The sequence below is a fragment of the Anabas testudineus genome, chromosome 18, assembly GCF_900324465.2.
Source record: "Anabas testudineus chromosome 18, fAnaTes1.2, whole genome shotgun sequence".
In the NCBI taxonomy this organism is placed as follows: domain Eukaryota; kingdom Metazoa; phylum Chordata; class Actinopteri; order Anabantiformes; family Anabantidae; genus Anabas; species Anabas testudineus.
The window spans coordinates 12,914,284-12,940,254 of NC_046627.1; the positions used below are offsets into that span (position 1 = coordinate 12,914,284).

Consider the following 25,971-nt stretch of genomic DNA (forward strand, 5'->3'; position numbering starts at 1 on the left):
ATCAGTTACACACCAATGTCAACAAACGGTTTATTCTACTGTAGACTGAGGAAAAGACCAAGCACCCCCTCTACTGATCACTAAACAGATTTCATTAAAACCAAACTGAATTTCACATTTGTGCTCCTCTGTAGTGTTAAGTGCCAAGGAGTATATTTAATCTGTATATAATCAAAACATAAAGAACGTTACATTTATGTATATCCTATTGTTGCATTGGTTTTACTAGTGTATTCATAATTTTGATCTTGTAAAGTAAAAATGTATTTTTAATAACATTAAATGTAATTTAACCTGCCATTAGTTATTTCTTGTTGTTTGTCTTAATGTGAATTTTAATAAGTAACCACTAATAAAAGTTATCAAATAACTGCAGTGGTTGGATGCAAACTGGGAACATTAAAGTGCAAGTACTAGAACATTGCACTAAAGTACGTGAGTACGTGATCGTTCTGATGTTAACCTGCAGGTGGCGACAGTCTAACTGTGCATTCGTATTTTAATCTTTTTGTCACTCTTTGCGCTTACTCTGCCTTTGATGACGTAAAAATGCTGCAATAATAAACATTGACTCAAAATTATGTTATTGAAATGTAGTCCTTTAATTGATTACAAACACATTTAAGTAGTGGTAACTTTATAACTGCAACAACAGATTAAACATGTTCCTTAACATTTCTTAACATAAAACAATTTCAGATATTTGAGACCGCATTAGAGGACCTGGATGCTGAAAGTGGCACAGATGCATTTTTCAAGGTATGAATAATTCATTTTACAAATAAATTCTGCTAATGCAATTTGTATGTTTGAAACATTCAAATAAACAACTGCTGTGAAAAACTAAAGATTTCAATAATGTGTTGGATAACGTTCATTTAAGGGGCAACTCTGATGCAGTTGTCTATGTCGTCTATAAGCTCCAGGGTTCATGGTTCAACTTCTGGTTCACCCAATTCCTGCCGACCTCTCAAAGTGTCACTAGACAACATATTGAACCCTAAAATGCAATAAACTGAGTGTAACAACTTAATATTTCAGAGAAGTCAACCTTAAATTACCTTTTCATTTTGCCAATAATTAATTATGTAGTAAATACAAATGTAGCAGAAAAACTATTTCCCCTGACACAGTGTAGTATGTTGGTTCAACTTAATTTTACAAGATCTTGTCATGATTTAAAAATGTTGATGTTCCGCTTATTATCTTTGTTAAGCCAAAACAGTTTTTAGACTGAGAGGTTATCTTAGGTATAAAGTTAAAATGGTTAAAACTTACTAACTATTGGGGTGAAGCATTTTCATCAAAAACAGCGTTTTCAGTTGTCACTTTGTATGTTTAGGGATGTCTAGGGTTTTTGTTTGTACTTTACCACTGTGGGTTCGGGTCTCTTTTATTTGATACTTTGTTAGTTTGTGTTAGTTCCCTGTGTCCCCTTCCCTTTTGCTAATAAATATCCTTTTGTTCGAACCTGTTTGGTGCCCGTTCGTCCTGTTCATAACACAAACTCAAATTCGGAGTGGGCAAAAATTAAAAACTGGCACAAAGTCGCTTGATAAACTCAATCTTTATTGAAAACTTCACTGCAATTTTGCATGTTTTCCCATCTCTCCAGATATGTAGTGTTGAAACTTTTCATATGGAAACAAAATTTTGTTTTGCATAAACATTGAATCTGCAGCAAGCAAAGGTTAATATTATAAACAAATGAGAAATTAAATTTGAAATAAAACACATCAGTGGTATTAGTTTCCTATTGTCTCTATCTGTAGTCTTTCGAGTTACTTTTTAATGAAAATCTTTTTCAAAGTCTAACCAAAATAACCAAAGAAATAATAATAACTTACCTAAATCTTTCAACTGCTTTGGAGTATAAAAGTTCATACAGACAGTTCAGTTTGCTACACTGATTTACTGTGATGCACATTGGTTCAACACAGATACCTTACATCTCTTCTTACAACTCTGGGATTGGGCTCTGAGCTGAGGAAATCCTCAAGATTGAGTGAAGGTGTTCATCAGTGAGACAACTCCAGCTCCTGAGTGGTGTTTTGTTCATCTTCATCAACATAGATATGTTCTGCCGAACATAGAGAGCATTTGAGGGAGGAAACAAGGAAACTGCAGCACACATAGAGTCACACTTTGACTTGAGGGTGTTACTACAGCTCCATCCCGGTGCACGTTGGACTCCGACAGGGCTGCCCTTTGTCACCGATCCTGTTTATTACTTTTATGGACAGGATTTCTAGGCGCAGCCAGGGGTCGGAGGGAATCTGGTTTGCGGACCACAGGATCTCATCTCTGCTTTTTGCAGATGATATTGTCCTGTTGGCCTCATCAGACCGGGACCTCCAGCAGGCACTGGGGCAGCTTGCAGCCGAGTGTGAAAGGGCTGGGATGAGAATCAGCACCTCCAAGTCCGAGGCCATGGTTCTCAACCGGAACAAGGTGGCCTGCACACTCCAGGTTGGGGGGAGATCCTCCCTCAAGTGGAGGAGTTTAAGTATCTTGGGGTCTTGTTCACGAGTGAGGGAAAAAGGGAGCGTGAGATTGACAGACGGATTGGTGCATCGGCAGCAATAATGCGGTCGGTGTACCGGTCCGTCGTGGTGAAAAAGGAGCTGAGCCGAAAGGCAAAGCTCTCGATTTACCGGTCATTCTACGTCCCTACCCTCATCTATGGCCATGAGCTTTGGGTCATGACCGAAAGGACAAGGTCCCAGATACAAACGGCTGAAATGAGTTTCCTCCGCAGAGTGGCTGGGCGCACCCTTAGAGATAGGGTGAGGAGCTCAGTCACCCGGGAGGAGCTCGGAGTAGAGCCGCTGCTCCTCTGCATCGAGAGGGGCCAGTTGAGGTGGCTTGGGCATCTGTTTCGGATGCCTCCGGGACGCCTCGTAGGGGACGTTTTCCGGTCCTGTCCCACCGGGAGGAGGCCCCGGGGAAGACCCAGGACACGTTGGAGGGACTATGTCTCTTGGCTGGCCTGGGAACGCCTCGGTGTCCTCCCGGAAGAGCTGGAGGAGGTGTCTAGGGAGAGGGAAGTCTGGGAATCTCTGCTTAAGCTGCTCCCCCCGCGACCCGGCCCCGGATAAGCGGACGAGAATGGATGGACGGATGGGTGAAGGCTATTTAGTGACTAGAGCAAACTCACACAAACACTCAAAAGCAAAGACAAGGTTAATATACCTTCAGTGTTCTGGTCAGCTTTCTGCTGTTACAGTGACAAAGAGAACAAGTGGATAGTGAGTGCATACTGGGTCAACAACACTGAAGGTGGCCCAGAATATCTGGGTACAAGTTCCTAAAAGTACAAGTTCCTATGAATTGTACTAGAGTAAAAGTACAGTATAGTTCTGACATTAACCTGCAGGTGGAGTTGATGTATCTGCAAAATCAGAACCAACATAATACATAAAATATAAGCAATCAGACATGAGAATCAATAATAAACTCAAAAAGAAACTCAGATCATTACCATACTAAATATGATATATCAATATAACTAAAATATCAATGAATCACCCTCTTTCATTTTACTCTACTCCTCTAGCCCCTCCTACTCCTCGTCCTCTTCCTTCTGCTTCAGTTCCTGGAACATGGACTGCACAAGGGCAATTTTTTTTATTTTTTATTTGAGGGTAAAATTCAACTGTTTCCTTAAGAGGACACTGTGTTTTGGGAAATGCCTCACATTTGTTGTTACTCATGCTCAGTTTATTATAGAGTTCTTGAAGTGTCCTTGTTTGCACATGTTTAACTGTAGGTTCTTCTGGGACATTTTCCCCCCAGTGTGCACTCGCTATCCACTTGTTTAGGTTCTTACTGTAACAGCAGAAAGCTGACCAGAGCACAGAAGGTACATTAACCCTGTCGTTTATTTATTTATTTTTTTGTTTGGGCTGGGCTCTGCTCTGGTCACTAGGTATCTTTCATCATTGCAGAACTTAAGATACATTTGACACAACTTTCCAACTGCCCTCATTGAAAGAGTCAACTTGTGGAACAGCATTTGTAAGAGTGCATGTTGACGTTCTATCAACTCTAGTAACTACATAAGAAAATGGAAATAAATGGCCCTTGGTATAAGTACCACTATAATCATTGGTGGCCTGTTCTTGTACTCCTGATGTGTCCTGATATCACAATCCTCCATATTTACATCATTCTTCATGTTTTCAAGCTGCAAAAGTTACACTCAGTGAATGGGACTGACATTGAATCAGTGAGATAGAATAGCAAAAGGTTATTTGTTTACAGGTTTTCTTTTTACGCTAAAATGATGTGCTTCAAGATTATGATACAAGTACCGTATTTTCCGCACTATAAGGCACACCTAAAAGCCTTCAATTTTCTCAAAAGCCGACAGTGCGCCTTATAATCCGGTGCGCCTTATATATGGATCAATATTGAGTCAGTCACGCAGTAGAACACGGGAATAGACGTTTAACATTAACAAATCAATGGTGCGGAAGTGGAGGCAACAACAAGATGGCCAAGTGAAGAAGACTAAAGAGAGTTTCTGAGGGAACAAAGCGAGATGGCTACAGTTGGAGGACAAACTCCTATCTATTATTTATGTAACTGAAAAAAACTAAATTAACAAATAATACACATTGTTAAACATTTCGTATGTTACACTCGCACCCGCTAGCTTGACTTGAATGAAGCTAATTACAATAACACGCACAGTAATTTATCACATGTAACAGGTAACAACTAACACACTTCTAATAACAATAAACATGTTAATACTTACAAAGACAAATGCTTTCCAAGGCACAAACGAATAAATCTCACTCAGCATAAACATGAACCAGTTCGTTTTACTGTGAAAACTAAACTAGCTTAATTTACCAACGGAGAAAATACGCCAAAGCTGTTCTATTGAACAGAGTGGAAACAGCGCTCACTCTGATAAATTTTAAGAACAATACTATAATACTTTTTAGCTGCCTTTGTCACAACTTATTGTTATTCATTTATCACTTGAACTGAAAGGCATGACACGGCCAGAGCACATCATCAACATGGACAAAGATAAACTGTGTCACGAAAATTCTCCGTCACTGACTTTACCTCAGGAAAAATAATAAAACAGCTGTTTATTGATTTTGTCAGATCTGATTTGTAATCTATTAATAAAGTTTTACCGACCTATCTGACTGTTTTGTTTACATTCCCTTCAGTGCAGCTCCATCTAATGTTACATAACATAACCCCAGCCTCAAAACCACTGCACGATGGCAGGAAAACACTCACTGAACCGGTAACAAAGTCCAGAGATTCCAGGAGGGGGAAGCAGACAGGGCTGAGCAGGATGAGCAGGAGCAGGCAGGGTTCGGAAACAGGCAGGTTTGGAATCAGGCTGGCAACAGGTTGGGAATTGACAACGGACTGAAAAGGGCTGGGGAGAGTTTTGTAGGGAGAAGGGGACACAGGTGAGTCCAATGTTCAGCTGATTGCTGTGAGCAGAGGGAGAGAAGTGGCTGGTGGGCGAAGTCCAGAGGGCGAGTGAGATGGAGAACTGAGAGAAATCCCCAGCCGGTTCTGGTGCCAGGCCGAAACGGTGACACTTTGTACTTGTAAGCAGAAAACACTGGGATCTTGTTCTTGTAGAGCGTCACAAACCTTTCTTTGTTCTCATAAGTCTGGCAGATGACTTTGTATCGGTTCTGGTTCTGGATTTCACCATCCTCCAAGACACCTGGGATGTTTGGATGAGTTTCATTAAGAAGAAACCCTTCACACTGTGACATCGACTGCACCACTTCAGTCTCTGTGGGACTGATGGACAGGAGGAGGAGGACGACGAGGGGCAGGAGACACCACATCTTCAGAGGAGTCATCATCACAAACTGTCAGAGGAGAAAACATAGAATCTAATCTAAGGTTATTTTTGCGAAACTAAACGTAAAGTTGTTTTTTATTTGCTTCAATAAAAACCTAGACAATGAAACGAAGTCCTCACAATACTTCAAGAAAGGAAAAACTCATTCAGAAAGAAAAGCAAAGGCGCTGAAACTGAAATATAGACAGCATTCAAGCTACATCATAGAAAGCTGACTTCATCCATTTTAAACTGGCTTCCTATGGTTCTAGTTTTAAAAGGGGGAGTCAAATAGGTCAAAAAATTATATGAAGGAAGTCTAAGGTTTTGAAGAATGCTCAGTGTTTGTTGTCTTCATGGAGGTAATATTATTATATTTATATCAAATAATCCTGAACAAAAGATTATGAATCCACATTATCTGCACATTCAGACCTCATCAGCTGCTTTAAGTATCCAAACTTTATTAACCAAGGACATTTTTGTTCTGTAAAGTTCAGGGTTTTAAATTCAGTACCACCTTCCGATGGCACCACCTCGACTTGATGATGGTGTGGGGAAAATTGTTCTAATATTTGATCAGTGGAGGAAACAGCCAAACAGTTACAAAGGCTTTTATATAAATATACTGGAGTAAGAAATGCTAATGGTACAAATGGGGAATGTAAAAGTTAAGTGCCTCTACATTAGTTCTGACATTAACCTGCAGGTTAAGCTGTTGTATCTGTAATATCAGAACCAATATAATACATCAAATATAAGCAATCAGACATGAGAGTCAATAACAACAACAAAAAAAATCTCAGATCATTACCAGACTAAATATTTCGTCAGTCAAGCTGTTGCCAAAAGAAATATGTAAGTCAAGAAATAACCCTCTTTTCAACTTTACTCCTCGAGCCCCACTGTCTCACTAGCCAACACTTTATACTGTGTTAGTTTATCACAGACACGTTCAGTTTAAAAAGTGACGGTTGGTGTTATGTAGCGTACATGGCAAAAAATTTAACACTGGCTCTTCATGACTTTCAGACAAATTAATGTGCATCATTTGACCGTTTAGTTTTTCATGACTTTGACGTTGTTCTCTCACCACATCTTCTACAAGATGCAACAAGTCATCTCAAGGAGAAGTGCATAATATTATCTTCATAACTCTGCAGCTTAATGTACTCACAGAATGTGTTAAAGAAAGAGCAGACATTTGTCTGTTTAGTTTTTGTCTCAAAAATGTCTCAAATCTTCATTAATACACCACTCTGTGTCTTTTTGTTGATGCAGTTTAACTTCTGATTGCAGAGGTGCAGAATGTAACAAAGCTTTTGACAAGCAAAAAGTAGGGAAGAAAAGTCATGTTCAGAAGAACAGTTCATGTTCTTCAATGTTCAATTCATGTTCAGAAGAAGGTTAAAGGTTAAAGAACTGCTAATACAGACATTTTATTATTACTATTATTTTCATTGTTATTATTTTATTTATTTATTTTCTTATTAATTCTTAATTTGTTCATTTATTTTTTCATCTTATTTTGAGTAAAAAAATAAAAATAAAGAGATTTGAGAAGATTGGAATTTTTTAACAAAGCTTTTTTTTGTGGAAAACCTGATGCGGCCCAGCCTCACGCAGACTCTGCTTCCCGCGGCCCCCAGGTACATTGAGTTTGAGACCCCTGATCTAAGACTAAGTAAATATAAGCTCACCCTGTAATTTGCGGGATGTCAGAGGTCAGAGGTCCACTGCCAAAATAACAGCAATGTACTGCATTTGAGGTTTACAGAAATATACTGTTGAAGATTTTAAGTAAATCAACAGCAAAGTCTAAGAGTGTAGTTCTGGCATTAACCTGCAGGTGGAGGTAATGTACTGCAAAAATCAACCGACACTCCTCATATAGTCGATGAGGAGTTTGTATCTGCAACTCTGAACCAGGACTTTATTTTACTTTTTATAATAAGCAGCAGACAAACTGTGAACTGGATCATGTAATTTCAACATAGAAGTTTCGAAGAAGTATATTAGGGTATATTAAGGTAGATTTAATTACAGTGTTAGTGAATATAACAAATTAAAATATGTTTTTAATCCAGTTTTGCTGTTTAATCCAATAAAATTAATATATGTACTTTACATTGTTCTTCAATCATACTTGCTCATGTTACACAGATATTATTAAAACAATATAAAAAAATGTTTTAAAACAAGAAAAAAAGGGGGTTAGGATGTTGTTTCTTCAACACCCTCACTGAATGTGTTAAAGCAAAACATGAGGAAATCGATACTCTGACTTACGTATTAACACGTATGATGTGTCAGTTGTGGCTTAGTTCATGGGAAGCAAACACAACACATCAGTTCTTGAAGCCTTCCTGTTTTTAACCAGGTGTCTGTTTAGAAATTATTCACTTCCTGTTACACAAATTAAAAGGCTTTATATATATGTGTGTGTGTGTGTGTGTGTGTGTGTGTGTGTGTGTGTGTGATGGTGTGATGATGTTTCTTTAATTAATAATTTATTAATCAGGCCATCATCAAATATCTGAGAACATTGAACTAATTTATCTTTTAGGGCATTTAAAAAAAAATCTGAACATGTGTTATGAAATGACAGCTGCATATTTTTTTTGTGTGGTACTTAAAGAATGATTAGATTTTGATACTGTATAAAAAAATAAATTAGTAGAAGAGTCAATGCCTGCAGTTCGATTTCATTAATTCAGGCACAAACTTCCTTTTAGATTTAAACATGACGTCCTACAGTCTGGACAGATGTGAATGTAAAATACAACTTCACTGGTTGGTTAAGATACAAAAAGCATTGGTGTAGTTCCAGTTCATTTTTTTGAAAGGCTGACATTTTCAATTTTTAGGGAAGTTAAATACCTCATATCATTACTATTCTCAGAGCTTAATAAATCTTTTTTTATAAAAATTAAAAAAAAAATTAAAGGTCAGTTAACTTATGTCTCAACAGGTAAAGTTAAGCATCAGAAATGTCCTCACACCCTTAGCTCAGACAGAGTAAATGTCTGAGCTGAGACAAAAAAAATGTTATTGTGAACCAAACTACAGCATCTTATCTTACGTCAATCTTTCCTTTGTTTTTAGTTGTATTTTATTATTTATGTATTTATAGAACTTCTTCTTCTCTTTTGGCTTTTCCCATCAGGGGTTGCCACAGCGAATCGTCTTTTTCCACCTCACTCTATCATGAACATCTTCTACCCTAACACTAGCCAACCTCATGTCCTCTGTTATAACATCCATATATCTCCTCTTTGGCCGTCCTCTTGTCCTCCTGCCTGGCAGCTCCATCTCCAACATCCTTCTACCAATATACTCACTATCCCTCCTCTGAACATGTCCAAACCACCTCAGTCTGGCCTCTCTGACTTTGTTGCTAACACAGACAACGTGAGCCGTCCCTCTGATGTACTCGTTCCTTATTCTGTCTAACCTGGTCACTCCTAAGGAGAACCTCAACATCTTCATCTCTGCTACCTCCATCTCAGCCTCTTGTCTCTTTCTCACTGCTACCGTCTCTAACCCATAGAGCAGAGCTGGTCTCACCACTGTCTTGTACACCTTTCCTTTGAGTCTTGCTGACACTCTTCTGTCACACAACACTCCTGACACTTTCCTCCACCCGCTCCAATCTGCCTGCACTCGCCTCTTCACCTCTTTTCCACACTCCCCATCACACTGAACTGTTGAACCCAAGTACTTAAACTCCTGCACCTTCTTCACCTCAGCCCCCTGTAACCTAACATTTCTACCTTGATCCCTCTCGTTTAGACACATGTAGTCTGTCTTACTACGACTGACCTTCACGCCTCTTCTTTCCAGAGCAAACCTCCACCTCTCCAGCTGTTCCTCTACCTGCTCTCTACTCTCACTGCAAATCACAATGTCATCCGCAAACATCATTGTCCAGGGAGATTCCTGTCTGACCTCATCTGTCAGCCTGTCCATCAACATAGCAAACAAGAAGGGACTCAAAGCTGATCCTTGGTGTAGTCCCACCTCCACCTTGAACTCCTCTGTCTGACCTACAGCACATCTCACCACCGTCATACTTCTCTCATACATGTCCTGAACTACTCTGACTTACTTCTCTGCCACTCCCGACGACCTCATACAGTACCACAGCTCCTCCCTCGGCACCCTGTCATACGCCTTCTCTAAATCCACAAAGACACAATGCAGCTCCTTCTGACCATCTCTGTACTTTTCCATCAGTGGTGCTCTTACGAGGCATGAAACCATACTGCTGCTCACAAATCTCCACCTTCTTCCTAAGCCTGGCTTCCACTACTCTTTCCCACAGCTTCATTGTGTGGCTCTTCAACTTTATTCCTCTATAGTTGCTGCAGTTCTGTGTGTCACCCTTGTTTTTAAAGATTGAAGCCAGAACACTTCTCCTCCATTCCTCAGGCATCTTCTCACTCTCTAGAACCCTATTGAACAAACTGGTAAGAAACTCCACTGCTGTCTCTCCTAAGCACTTTCACACCTCCACAGGTACGTCATCCGGACCAACAGCCTTTCCACTCTTCATCCATTTCAGAGCAAGTTTCTTCATTCTTTAACATCCACCACTTGGTCTTCTTTTCTGTCTTCCCTCTCTTCTTCTTCCTGACCTACAGAGTCATCTTGCACACCACCATGCGGTGCTGTCTGGCTACACTCTCTCCTACCACCACTTTGCAGTCACTAAACTCTCTCAAATGCCCTCGTCTACATAGGATGTAGTCCACCTGTGTACTCCTACCTCCACTTCTGTATGTCACTCTATGTTCTTCTCGCTTCTGGAAGTAGGTGTTGACTACAGCCATTTCCATCCTCTTAGCAAAGTCCACCACCATCTGTCCTTCCAGATTCCTTTCCTTCACCAAACCTGCCCATCACCTCCTCATCACCTCTGTTCCCCTCACCAACATGCCCATTAAAGTCTGCTCCAACAACAACTCTCTCTCCTCTGGGGATACTCTCTACGACCTCATCAAACTCACTCCAGAATCTCTCCTTCTCTTCTAACTCATAGCCAACCTGTGGCGCATACCCACTGACTACATTCACCATCACCCCTTCAATTTCTAACTTTAGGCTCATCACTCTGTCTGAGACTCTTTTCACCTCTAGAACATTGTTCACAAACTCCCCCTTCAGGATCACTCCTACCCTGTTTCTCTTCCTATCCACACCATGGTAGAACAGTTTGTATCCTCCTCCGATACTACGTGCCTTGCTGCCCTTCCACCTTGTCTCCTGCACACACAGTACATCTACCTTCCTTCTCTCCATCATGTCTGCCAGCTCTCTGCCTTTACCTGTCATTGTGCCAATGTTAAGAGTCCCTGTTCTCAAACCTATGCTCCTGCCTTTTCCCTTCTCTCTCTGACCACGAACCCTTCTGCCTCCCCTCTTTCTTCGACCAACAGTAGTCAAATTTCGACCGATCCGGTATGAAAGTGTTGTGGATGATTCACATGGTTATTTTGACAATTTTTACACCGGATGCCCTTCCTGACGCAACCCTCTCTATTTATCCGGGCTTGGGACCGGCACAGAAGTCACTGGTTTGCAACCCCTATGGCTATATTATATGTATTCATAGAACATGTAATTATATTGACTATGTGTTATTTTGATATCAGAGAATAATCTCGTTAAATGTTTATTACTTTTGTATTTTTGCACACCCTTTCATTCTTTTTGCACTGACCTGCTGTAGCAATTGAATTTCCCCAATGTGGGATCAATAAAGAATATCTTATCTTATCTTATCTTATCTTATCTTATCTTATCTTATCTTATCTTAGTTATGAACAGACTGTGATGTTGAGCTGCTTTTTGTGGTTGTGAAATAATAAATGAATAAATATTTGAATTATCATTTGTTTTCTATTTGTGCTATCAGATCAGAACTGAATATATTAATAGACAACATGACACAAAATTCACTAAACAGTACATCTATTATATTTGTACATTTAGTAGGAGAATCTAGGTTCAAAATCACATTTGTGATTGAAGTCAGTTCCAGACTCTTTTAAAAGAGTACATTTTCTATTGTTAAAAATGAATAAGTTTAATTTAAGAAGTTTCAATTTCTCTCACACATGCTATAGAAATTTGACCTTGCACATTTAAACAGATGTTGAATTATTTTAATTCACAAATTCACCCAAAATTATCCAACAATATCACAAATTTCAAAATGTAATCATCAACAAATGAATAAATCAAATGTGAATAAAATATACATAATCCTGTCAGGAATCAGAAGCACAATCAGTAGCAGTCTAAATGGTCTAAATACAAGAAAAGTCAAAATGCAAAATAACGACTAAAGTATTATAATCTAAATATAATAAAGAGAAATACAGAATAATCTTCATATTATTATGGTTAAACATTCATCAGCACGTTAAAGTTTAGCAAAGAGAATCATAATTTACTCATACTGCTGCATTTCTGAAAGCTCTGTGATATTATTGACTTCCAAAACTATCCTGATGGTAAAATCAGTGTGTTTGGATTTTATCAGAGGCCTCATTAGATTCAAACGCTGGTTTCTAAGTGTTGACTTAGGTTTAGTCTTTAACTATGATCCTCAATGTTTTACCGTTCTTCATAAAGCCATTGTCTTTGTGGAAAATTCCTTTTAAATTTTCTGGTGGGTATTTGCAGGTTGTTTTAATATTTAATGCTCTTAGAGACTCTTCAGCAGTTTCTTTGAGCGGGCACTTTGAGGTGTTTTCTCTTGGTCCTGGAAATGCCTCAAATCTTGTTCTACCAGTGCTCAGTTCATCATAGAGATCTGTCAAAGTTCTCATCGTCAGATGTTTAGTTTTTGATTCATCTTGAACATTATCCCCCCAGAATGCTCCTGCTATCCACTTTCTGTTTTGGTGACTGTAACAGCAGAAAGCTGACCAGAGCATTGAAGGTATATTAACTCTGCTGCTGAGTTGTTTGTCTGGACTTGCCTTTGCGCCAGTCACTACGTAGCCTTCTTTGTTTTCGCAGTAGTTGTCCAGGATACATTTGATGTATTTTTCCATTTTATTCCAGCTGCCACTGTTGAACGAGATTGCTTGTGGAACAATGTTTGTCAGTGTGCACGTTGAAATTTTATCACTTCCATCAAAACCATAAGAAGATGGAAATAAATGGCCCCTGTTATAGTCTTTGTTATTCTTATAGTCGTTGTCACTGGCCTGGTTCTTGTACTCAGCTTGATCACAATTTTTCATGTTTTTGTCAGTGCTCCTGTCTTCAAGCTGCAAAAGTTAAAACAATAAATCACTGTGATAAATAATATAAAAAGTTGATTGTATGCACATTTTTCCAAGGCAAACCAGATTACAGTGGCTAGACCATAGACCATACTGTTAATACACTTTTATTTTAATTCTATTTTTTAAATATCATTTTAATATCACACATAGGGCTCTACGATCCCGATATGGGAAAATTGTAAAGATATTACAATGTATTATAGTATGATCATAAATCCATACATACCTGTGGCTCTATCTTCCAGTGGGTTTTGGGTCTTTCCTCTTTCTCCTCTGAGTTTTCTTGTCCTCTGTACTTGTAAGCAGAAAACACAGGGATCTTGTTGTTGGTGTCGTAGAGCGTCACAAACCTTGTCTTGTTGCCATAAGTCTGGCAGATCACTTTGTATGTGATATCTTCCTTGATTTGACCTTTCTCCAAGATGCCTGGAACCTGTGGAGGTTTATTAAGAATAAACCCTTCACACTGTGACATCTCTTTTACCACTTCAGTCTCTGTGCGACTGATGGACAGGAGGAGGACGGCGAGGGGCTGGAGACAGCACATCTTTAGAGGAGTCATCATCACACACTGTGAAAGGAGAAAACAATAAATCATTAAAGTTTAATTTAGCAAAACTTAACATATATTGGTTTAGTTTGGTTTAACAAGTAGAAGAACATGGATTTTGTTGCATTATAATCTTAGTATAGTTTGAACAGACACTGAACTCAAATAATTTAAAGAAAATAACAAGAAAAACTTACATTGTGAAAACTTCAAGAAGATGAACAAGAAGAAGAGCAATCACTTCAAACAAACTGTGTAACTGACCCTCAGATATTCAGTCAAACTGTGAAGGAAGTCTGGTGTTTATATCCACCAGAGCTGTGATAGTAGCTACTCCCACCTCCATCAAGGTGTTCTAATGCACCCTTCTAGTCTGCAGCTACACAAACCAACATGCAACAAGCAGTGACGCAGTTTGTGGTCTGACACTTCTTCACTGTGGTCAGCATTAAAAGTTCCACAATGAAGAGACTGATCAGCCAAAACATTAAAACCACTGGTTTGTATAATTATTGTGTTGGTTCGATAAATCAAACACTTGATCACCATAAACACTGTCCATAGCTGGAAATAGTCTCCGACAAATACACTGGACACTGCTGTCTGATTGTTTTGGTGGAGATGTTCAGAGGAGAAATAATGTTGGGATGAAACAGCAGTGAGAATAAGAATAGAGGATGATGTCAGTACAGGCATAAAGACAGAAAAGGGTAAAAAGACTGAGTAGAAGTTTGTATCTTAGCTAAAAAATGATCAGTTACACACCAATATCAAACAAACTGCTTATTCTACTGTAGAGTGAGGAAAAGACCAAGCACCCCCTCTACTGATCACTAAACAGATTTCATTAAAACCAAACTGAATTTCTCCTTTGTGTTACTCTGTGGTGTTAAGTACCAAGGAGTATGTTTAATCTTTATATAATCAAAACATAAAGTACGTTACATTTATTTTTATATATATACTGTATATCCTATTGTTGCACTAGTCTTACTAGTGTCTTGATAATTTTGATGTTGTAAAGTAAAAATGTATTTTTAATAACATTAAATGTAATTTAACCTGCCATTAGTTATTTCTTGTTGTTTGTCTTAATCAGAATTTTAATAAGTAACCACTAATAAAAGTTATCAAATAACTGCAGTGGTTGGATGCAAACTGGGAACATTAAAGTGCAAGTACTAGAACATTGCACTAAAGTAAAATACATGAGTATATGATCGTTCTGATGTTAACCTGCAGGTGGCGACAGTCTAACTGTGCATTCTTATTTTAATCTTTTTGTTGCTCTTTGTGCTTACTCTGCCTTTGATGACGTAAAAATGCTGCAATAATAAACATTGACTCAAAATTATGTTATTGAAATGTAGTCCTTTAATTGATTACAAACACGTTAATACAAAGTAGTGGTAACCTAATAAATGCAACAACAGATTAAACATGTTCCTTAACATTTCTTAACATAAAACAATTTCAGATATTTGAGACCGCATTAGAGGACCTGGATCCTGAAAGTGGCACAGATGCATTTATCAAGGTATGAATAATTCATTTTACAAATAAATTCTGCTAATGCAATACTGTGGTTTTAAAAATATGAAGCCTGTACTTTGATATAACATTATTATTCATGTTTACCACGTAATTTTCATTTGTATTTTTGAAACATTCAAATAAACAACTGCTGTGAAAAACTAAAGATTTCAACAATGTGTTGGATAACGTTCATTTAAGGGGCAACTCTGATGCAGTTGTCTATGTCGTCTATAAGCTCCAGGGTTCATGGTTCAACTTCAGGTTCACCCAATTCCTGCCGACCTGTCAAAGTGTCACTAGACAACATATTGAACCCTAAAATGCAATAAACTGATTGTAACAACTTAATATTTCGGAGCAGCCAACCTTAAATTACTTGTTCATTTTGCCAATAATTAATTATGTAGTAAATACAAATGTAGCAGAAAAACAATTTCCCCTGACACAGTGTAGTATGTTGGTTCAACTTAATTTTACAAGATCTTGTCATGATTTAAAAATGTTGATGTTGCACTTATTATCTTTGTTAAGCCAAAACAGTTTTTAGACTGAGATATTATCTTAGGAATAAAGTTAATATGGTTAAAACTTACTAACTATTGAGGTGAAGCATTTTCATCAAATTACATTTTACATTACTAGGACAATAAACTCTTCTTTTACGGTTACTAGACACTGGCACCAGTACATATCTTCTTCTTTAAGTTTCTCCACAGCGAATTGTCTCCATTTCACTCTGTTGTCTGCGTCTTCCTTTGTTGCTCTTTGACCTTTCCCTCTTCCATCCTCAGTACTCTTATCCCGATTCTTTTTATTATTATTGGTGTTATTTCAGTGACCTGTGACTTTTTATTACTTTAACACAGGGGAGTCAAAATCAAATTCGGAGAGGGCAAAATTAAAAACTGGCACAAAGTCGCTTGATAAACTCAATCTTTATTGAAAACTTCACTGCAATTTTGCATGTTTTCCCATCCCTCCAGATATGTAGTGTTGAACCTTTTCATATGGAAACAAAATGTAGTTTTGCATAAACATTGAATCTGCAGCAAGCAAAGGTTAAAATTATAAAGAAATAAAAATTGAACTAAAACACATTATTATTATTATTATTATTATTATTATTATTATTATTATTATTATTATTATTATTATTATTATTATTATTATTATTACATCAGTGGTATTTGTTTCCTATTGTCTCTCTCTATCTGTAGTCTATCGATTCCTTTTTAATGAAAATCGTTTTTCAAAGTCTAACCAAAACAAGGAAACAAGGAAACTGCAGCACACATAGAGTCACACTTTGACTTGATGGTGTAACTACACTGTTCCATCAGCTCCGTTTGGCAGTTGGTTGTTGCGCTTTTCACGTCAACAGCATACAGATTGCTGAGCAGTTCAAATTACCACGATTGAACAATTATATTTGCTTATGAGTTATTCTAATATCAGCAAAACTAAAATAGTTATGAACAGACTAAGGTATTACAATAAAAAAATGAATGCATATTTGACGAAATATCCATTGTTTTCTATTTGTTCCATCAGGCAAGAACTGAATGTATTAATAAACATAATAGGACAATTTCTTCCCTTAATAGTAAATGTATTTATTTACAGTGTATTGCATTGTATTTGTTATAATACAGTGTTTCAGACTCTTCATTAAACTGAGTAGAAGTTTGCATCTTAGCTAAAAAGATGATCAGTTACACACCAATGTCAAACAAACTGTTCAGTCTACTGTAGAGTGAGGAAAAGACCAAGCACCCCCTCTACTGATCACTAAACAGATTTCCTTACAACCAAACTGAATTTCACCTTTGGTTTCTCTGTGATGTTAAGTACCAAGGAGTATATTTAATCTTTATATAATCAAAACATAAAGTACGTTACATTTATTTTTTAATATATACTGTATATCCTATTGTTGCATTAGTCTTACTAGTGTATTGATAATTTTGATGTTGTAAAGTGAAAATGTATTTTTAATATGATGAATGTACCGTAATTTAACCAGGCATTAGTTATTTCCTGTTGTTTGTCTTAATGTGAAGTAATCACTAACAGAAGTTATCAAATAACTGCGTTGGTTGGATACAAACTGGGAACATTAAAGTATAAGTACATCACTTTACTAACGTTAAATACATAGAGTGCATGATCCTTCTGATTTTAACCTGCAGGTGGCGACAGTCTAACTGTGCATTTGTGCTTGTCTGTTTGTCCTCTTATATCAAAGTTTTTGTATGTGGATGATGTAATTTAATATTTCATTGTTGACAAAGGTATGTGGGCAGCTGCAGTAAAATCCAAAATTAAAGTTGCTGCTTGGTGGTGTTTAACAGTTTAAAGTTATAAAAACATTATTTTATTATTTCTGTGGTTTAACATACACATCTACACTTGTAGACAACATATTAAATTACCAGTAAAGTTACAAATGTGTGTTAACACAGCAAGCTTGATGAAAGCAAATTTCCTTTGAGGTGCAAATTGCACAAAGATGCAGTGACCACAGGTTGAGACAAGCTCACCAACAGTTCCGCTCACAACATGTCACGATGCAGCATTAAAGGAGTAAAATGCAAACCAGCTGCTCAGTTGAACAGCTTCAGTTAACAAACACCTACTTGCTGAGTAATGTCAATATCAAATTAATTAACGTTTATTTACCATTATCGAGCAAGATGACCCAGATTGCATTTAATTACAACTTGTTAGAGGTTAAGATATTAGACATAGGTCTTTGTTTACTCAAATGTTAAGTTTAATGCTAATTTCAACATATTACAAAACCAAAATTATACTGTTCAGGAAACAAACTGCTTGATTAATGTAATAATTATTATTAGTTTCACTGAAAACAAGTCAAATATGTTCTTTATTAATGCCACTGGTGCATCTTCTACTACATCATAAATTTGGCATGTAACACATATTACAATATGTATATGTATAACATACATTACATACAACTGTACTTACCTATATGTATTTCAGTTTATTAAAACATTTATGAACGAGCACATATGGTGGCTCAGTGTGGAAAAAATGACACATGTGAAACAGACCGAGCGTGAGAGAAACACATAGATGTGGGTGTTTGTGGTGTTCAGCTGAGTCGAGAGCAGCTTTGTGGTCCCTCTTTGGTTCAGTGTGACAATGACGAGGAGCAGAGCAGAGCAGCAGGGTGACAGGTCAGGACCACAGCTTAAACTAAGTACAGCAGAAAACAGGAAGTTAGTCCGTGATGATTTAACAGAACGATGTTGTACAACTTGAACTTCCACCTGAAAGCCTGTTCATTAAAGTAGGACATAGGGGCAGGAAACACTACATCTTCATAGGATCTTCATCATCACACACTGTCAGGAGAGAAATCAATGATTCATCAAATTTTACAGTTTTTCTCAAGAGCTAAAACACTACACCCTATTGTCTGAACCAAATGCTCAGTTGCCTGAACCCACTGATTGAATCAATCACTCTTTTGGCAAAATCATAAGCACTCTTCACCTGTTTAGACACAACTTGCCAACACATTTTCATTGTGATGCACCTGTGCTGCATAATGGTGAGCACAGGTGACAAAAGTCAAACACAATTAAAGCACAGGTGTCACGACTTGAACACAACAACTCAAAACACAACAACTGTATATGAGGGAACATATACAGTAAGCCAGTTCAGAGAGCACTGGTTTGTCAGACCTTACAATGGATAGAAATCTGAGAGGAAGAGTTTGTGTGAGAGGAGGTCGAGGTGGTCAAGGTGGTCAGCAAAGACAAAGAACAGTAATATCTGATGAATCAGAGCTACTGTGATTGACCATGTTCTTGTCCATGTCCACTTGTTTTTACAAGTTCTATGTGTAAATGCACAAGATTTCTTTAGTTTTGCAACATGCATTTAGCCTACAGTGAACAATAAACTTGTATTTTTCCAGCTTCATGTCCTGAGCATTGTGTTTTATATTTTTCTACATAGTGTTTAGTGACTGTTCAGTAGTGTTTTTAATTTTGATTGACTCGGGGCACGATTTGACAACATAGTTCAGTTTTGAGTACAGATTCAACTGTTTTGAGGTAAAAGTTTGGTTTTGCAAGAGGAGTCTGAGGTTTTGTGACTGTAGCTTGAAACTTTGGTTTGTGTTCACAGTTTAGAGAAAAGGAGAGCAGCTTTCAAGAAATGTGTCTTAGCAATCGAGAAAAACTGTATTGTCCATGGTATGAGCATGAGGGAGACTGGACAAAGGGTACAACCAAACATCAGTAGATTCACTGTGTCCACCATAATCAGAAGATTTAGAGAAGAGCACAGGCAAATGCCTTTATTTGACATTATAGTACAGTATGTAAATGTTGACTGCAATTACTGTATGACATACTATAGAGCTGGTAAGTCCCGCCCATCCGTGAAACCCCACTGGACCTCTAGATTGAAAAACCATCAAAAAAAACATCGGGCCATTGTTGGTGTTCCTGGGAAGCGTGGTGGCAATGTCACATAATGTGCTGCCATCAGCAATCATGGGGTTGTCCACCATCATTAGCCCTCCGGGTTTGAGAGTGGTTCAATATGAACCAAGGTTTTATCAATCTTTGCCTTCCACCGTATTCCCCTTTCCTAATCCCCATTGAGGAATTCTTCTCCTCATGGCAGTGGAAGGTATATGAACGCCAAGGGGTAAACCAGGGTAAATCTCCTGCAAGCCATGAAACTTGCCTGTGGTGACATAGGTGTGGAGGCATGCCAAGCCTGGATACGGCATGCCAGGGGTTTCTTCCCCCGTTGCCTGGCCAGACAAAATGTGGCCTGTGGATGAAGTCCTGTGGCCTGACCCAGTATGGAGACATGATGCTGTGGCTGAGTAATGCACTTATTTGTATATTTTTGCATTTTATTTTTACATAGGCTTACTGTACACAAGTGGCAAATGCATAAGATTTCTGTTTGTTTTTACAAGTTCTATGTGTAAATGCACAAGATTTATTTTGTTTTGCAACATGCATTTAGCCTACAGTGAACAATAAACTTGTATTTCTCCAGCTTCATGTCCTGAGCATTGTGTTTTATATTTTTCTACATAGTGTTTAGTGACTGTTTAGTAGTGTTTTTAATTTTGATTGACTCGGGGCACGATTTGACAACATAGTTCAGTTTTGAGTACAGATTGAACTGTTTTGAGGTGAAAGTTTGGTTTTGCAAGAAGAGTCTGAGTTTTTGTGAATGTAGCTTGAAACTTGGTTTTGTGTTCACGGTTTAGAGAAAAGGAGAGCAGCTTTCAAGAAATGTGTCTTAGCAATCGAGAAAAACTGTAATTTAGCAAAACTTTACATAAAATTGGTTTTGTTTTGTTTAAAGAATAGAGGACCACCTTTGTTACATTGTAAAATTTGAATATCTTGAACCACGAAAACAAAATAAAGTCACATCTAATGTGTTCAGACTAGTGCAACAACAGAGCGTGCATTTGAAAAATAAAATCTACTCATATTTAAAGCCCTGTTTTTAGTCAACAAGACACTGTACTGTGCATTATTACATAAAGTAGAAACACAAACAGCTGGTGGGATCATCTTTTGAACAGGAAAAATCAGTGGCCCACAATTTATATTGTGTTTGTTTAATAGTTCCTAGTATGTCATGATTGCAATGTTTGTCTTCTACAATCTGCAGACAAACTTCATTAGACCAATAACTCTGACATTTCATTGTTCTACTCACAAGGGGAACTTGGCTAAACCACAAAGCTAAATCACTGTTGACAACCTGTCCTAACTTCTGTGTATCACCATGACAGTGACAGAACAGCACATCACAATGAGACACAAAATGTCCTCAAAGTGAAAAATACCCTCTCAGAGACACAAAATATTGCAAAATAACCATAAAGAGAAAGGAAAAATACAAGGTGACAAAAAAAACACATAAAAGTTTGAAACACAAACAGCACAAACATGTAAAACGATCAGAAACAAGATGGCTGCATGGGTTGTAGTCATTTTGTGTCTCTTTCAGAGCAGGTGACCTTTTACATGTCTGAGCCCACTGTGTCATAATTACTCCATGCAGTTACTGAAAGATATAGTAAGAGAAAACTTCATTACTTTAGGAAATTAAGGTCTATGAATGAATTTTGTAAAGTTTTAAACCTTAAAAACTATAAAGTACCTTAAGATGACTTCTGTTGTGATTTAGTGCTCTACAAATAAAATTGAAATGAATTGAATTTAATAGAAGGTCCATATACTGTATGAGAAGAATAGAAAATAAAAACGTATTTTGTGATATTTAGCATTGTAAAAAGAATTGTAACATAATGCACTTTTGTTTAATCCTTACAAAGATGTTCACATTTAAAATTTCAGTTTTGGTGGAGGCCTACTGTAGGTAGGCCAAGGCAAACATGCTTAAAAAAATTCAACCTTGCACATTTAAACAGATGTTAAAATAATTTTAGTTCAAAAATTCACCCAATAATTAATTGCGTTTATTGACCAGTAAATCAATACCACAATATCCCAAAATATCACAAATTTCAAATTGTTATCATCAACAAATGAATAAATCAAATAGGAATAAAATACAGATAAACCTGTAAGGAATCAAAAATACAACCAGTAGCAGTCTAAATGTATCTGAAGTTAAAATCCACTACAAGAAAAGTCAAAAGGCAAAATAATGACTGAAGAAAAAAAAAAAAGAGAAATAAAGAATTGTATTCATATTATTATGGTTAAACATTCATCAGCACGTTAAAGTTTATCAAAGAGAATCATTATTTATTTCTACTACTGAATTTCCTAAAGCTCTGTGATAAGTTTGACTTCCAAAACTATCCTGAGGGTAAAATCAGTGTCTTTGGATTTTATCAGAGGCCTCATTAGATTCAAACACTGGTTTCTAAGTTTTGACCTAGTTTTAGTCTTCAACTATGATCCTCAATATGTTACCGTTCTTCTTGAAGCCATTGGCTTTGGCTTTGTGGAAAATCTCTGTGAAATTATTTTGTGGGTATTTGCAGGTTGTTTTAATATTTAATGCTCTTAGAGACTCTTCAGCAGTTTCTTTGAGCGGGCACTTTGAGGTGTTTTCTCTTGGTCCTGGAAATGCCTCAAATCTTGTTCTACCAGTGCTCAGTTCATTATAGAGATCTGCCAAAGTTCTCATCGTCAGATGTTTATTTTTTGATTCATCTGGAACATTATCCCCCCAGAATGCTCCTGCTATCCACTTTCTGTTTTGGTGACTGTAACAGCAGAAAGCTGACCAGAGCATTGAAGGTATATTAACTCTGCTGTTGAGTTTTTTGTCTGGACTTGCCTTTGCTCCAGTCACTATGTAGCCCTCAGGGTTATTTATATTGTTTTTGCAGTAGTTTTCCAAGACACATCTCATGTATTTTTCCATTTTATTCCAGCTGCCACTGTTGAACGAGATTGCTTGTGGAACAATGTTTGTCAGAGTGAACGTTGAGATTTTATCACTTTCATCAAAACCATAAGAAGATGGAAATAAATGACCCCTGTTATAGTCTTTGTTATGCTTATAGTCGTTGTCACTGGCCTGGTTCTTGTACTCAGCATGATTACAGTTCTTCATGTTTTTGTCAGTGCTCCTGTCTTCAAGCTGCAAAAGTTGAAACAATAAATCACTGTGATAAATAATGTAAAAAGTTGAATGTTTGCTGATTTTTTCAAAGTAAACCAGATTTGAATTGCTAGACCATAGATCATCTTGTTGATACTAATTATTTTTATTTCTATTTTACAATATAATTTTACCAAAGCCAAGAGAATATTGATGTAAATAGCTTTTTTAGGGTTTTACAATCCCCTGAATATATGGGAAGAAAAGTGTCCAAATGCCAAATGAATAAATGTAGTAAATTTCAGGTCAAGGTGCTGCATTAGTCAAATGTAAAGACGTTAAAATTTATAATAGTATAGTTATAAATCCATACATACCTGTGGCTCTATCTTCCAGCGGGTTTTGGGTCTTTCCTCTTTCTCCTCTGAGTTTTCTTGTCCTCTGTACTTGTAAGCAGAAAGCACTGGGATCTTGTTGTTGGTGTCGTAGAGTGTCACAAACCTTCTTTTGTTCTCATAAGTCTGGCAGATGACTCTGTATCTGTTCTGGTTCACAATTTGACCTTTTTCCAAGATGCCTGGAACCTGTGGAGGTTTATTAAGAAGAAACCCTTCACACTGTGACATCTCTTTCACCACTTCAGTCTCTGTGGGACTGATGGACAGGAGGAGGACGGCGAGGGGCAGGAGACACCACATCTTTAGAGGAGACATCACTCTAGTACACACTCTGAAAGGAAAACAATAAATCATTAAAGTTTAATTTAGCAACTTGTAGAAGAACCGAGTAGAAGAACATGGATTTTGTTGCATTGTATCTTAGTATAGTTTGAACAGACACTGAATCCAAATAATTTAAAGAATAAAACAAGAAAAACTTACATTGGGAAAACTTCAAGAAGATGAACAAGAAGAAGATCAGTCACTTCAAACAAACTGTGTAACTGACCCTCAGATATTCAGTGAAACTGTGAAGGAAGTCTGGCGTTTATATCCACTAGAGCTGTGATATTAGCTACTCCCACCTCCATCAAGGTGTTCTAATGCACACTTCTAGTCTGCAGCTACACAAACCAACAAGCAGTGACGCAGTTTGTGGTCTGACACCACCTCACTGTGGTCAGCATTAAAAGTTCAACAATGAAGAGACTGATAAGCCGAACATTACTGGTTTGCATAATAATTGTGTTGGTTCGATAAATCAAACCCTTAAAAATTTCATCACCATAAACACTGTCCACAGCTGGAAATAGTCTCCAACAAATACACTGTTCACTGCTTTCTGAATGTTTTGGTGGAGATGTTGAGAGGAGAAATACTGTTGGGATGAAACAGCAGAGAGAATAAGAATAGAGGATGATGTCAGTACAGGCATAAAGACAGAAAAGGGTAAAAAGACTGAGTAGAAGTTTGAATCTTAGCTAAAAAGATGATCAGTTAGACTCCAGTTTCAAAAAACTGTTTATTTTACTGTAGAGTGAGGAAAAGACCAAGCACCCCCTCTACTGATCACTAAACAGATTTCATTAAAACCAAACTGAATTTCACCTTTGTGTTACTCTGTGGTGTTAAGTACCAATGAGTATATTTAATCTTTATATAATAAACACATAAAGTATGTTACATTCATTTTTATATATGCTCAATATTCTATTAAAGCTGCTATTAGTTATTTCCTGTTGTTTCTCTTAAAGTGAAGTAACCACTTACAAAAGTTATGCATTTGTGCTTGTCTTTTTGTTACCAGTTGACAAAGTCCTCTTATAACAAAGTTTTTGTATGCGGATGATGCAATTTAATATTTCATTGTTGACAAAGGTATGTGGACAGCTACAGTAAAATGCAGAGTAAAGAAAAAAAAAATATTGTTGCTGCTTGGTGGTGTTTAACAACGTTATAAACAAATAACTGTATTATTCTCGCAGTGTAACATCCACATCTACACTTTTAAACAACACATTAAATTACCAGTAAAGTTACCAAGGTGTGTTAACACAGCAAGCTTAATGAAAGCACATTTCCTTTGAGGTGCAAATTGCACAAAGATGCAGTGACCACAGGTTGAGACAAGCTCACCAACAGTTCAGCTCACCACATGTCACGATGCAGCATTAAAGGAGTAAAATGCAAACCAGCTGCTCAGTTGAACAGCTTCAGCTAACAAACACCTACATGCTGAGTAACATGTATATCAGATTAATTTATGTTTATTTACCATTATCGAGCAAGATGACCCAGATTACAGTTAATTACAACTTGTTAAAGGTTTAGATATTAGATATAGGTCTTTACTCAAATGTTAAGTTTAATGCTAATTTCAACATATTACAAAACCAAAATTATACTGTTCAGGAAACAAACTACTTGATTAATGTAATAATGTGTATATATATATATATATAACATACATTACATTCAACTGTACTTACCTATATGTATTTCACTAGGTTTAGCACACATGGGGCCTGTGTGGAAAAAAATGAGACATGTGAAACATACAGATGTGAGTGTTTGTGGTGTTCAGCTGAGTCGAGAGCAGCTTTGTGGTCCCTCTGAGGTTCAGTGTGACAATGAGGAGGAGCAGAGCAGCAGGGTGACAGGTCAGGACCACAGCTTCGACTAAGTACAGCAGAAAGCAGGAAGTTAGTCCGTGATGATTTAACAGAACAATGTTGTACAACTTGAACTTCCTTGACCTTTCTGGTCATTAAGGTAGGACACAAATTATATGTAAAAACAAGTATCCTACCTCTAACATGTGTCCTCATACTTCACCACGTCCATGAACCTCCTCTTTGTACAAACCATCTCTCCTCTCGAACTTTATCTCCAAACCGTCCTCATTTCACTGTCACACTAATAAACTCAGTCAATCTTGTCTATCCTCTTTATTCACAGTAAAAATATCAGTATCTGCCAGCCCTGCCTGCCAAAGGTGAGTCTTCTTCTCCTCTTTCGGCTTTTCCCATCAGGGGTCGCCACAGTGAATTTCCACTGGCACCCTGTAGGTTAACAGCATCGGTGGCTGTCGTTGTTCTTTGACCCAACCGGTATGAAATTCTTATGGATGATTCGCATGATTGTTTTTGGCAATTTTTACGGAGGATGCCCTTCCTGAAGCAACCCTCTCTATTTATCCGGGTTTGGAGCAGG

At 37.4% G+C, this 25,971-nt stretch overlaps 2 protein-coding genes across 2 annotated transcripts; both read right to left on the reverse strand.

The window, feature by feature from the left end:
• Positions 1-12,095: 12,095 nt before the first annotated feature.
• LOC113168647 (endonuclease domain-containing 1 protein-like) lies at positions 12,096-14,089 on the reverse strand. Its single transcript, XM_026369690.1, has 3 exons — positions 13,882-14,089; positions 13,361-13,705; positions 12,096-13,116 (listed from the first exon to the last, which is right to left on the reverse strand). The coding sequence occupies exons 2-3, from the start codon at positions 13,697-13,699 to the stop codon at positions 12,427-12,429; spliced, it is 1,029 nt and encodes a 342-aa protein (XP_026225475.1). The 5' UTR covers positions 13,700-13,705; positions 13,882-14,089; the 3' UTR covers positions 12,096-12,426.
• Positions 14,090-21,814: 7,725 nt separating this feature from the next.
• Positions 21,815-23,761, reverse strand: LOC113168646. Its single transcript, XM_026369689.1, has 3 exons — positions 23,701-23,761; positions 23,197-23,548; positions 21,815-22,858 (listed from the first exon to the last, which is right to left on the reverse strand). Exons 2-3 carry the CDS (start codon positions 23,530-23,532, stop codon positions 22,151-22,153), a joined length of 1,044 nt encoding a protein of 347 aa, XP_026225474.1. The 5' UTR covers positions 23,533-23,548; positions 23,701-23,761; the 3' UTR covers positions 21,815-22,150.
• Positions 23,762-25,971: the final 2,210 nt, after the last annotated feature.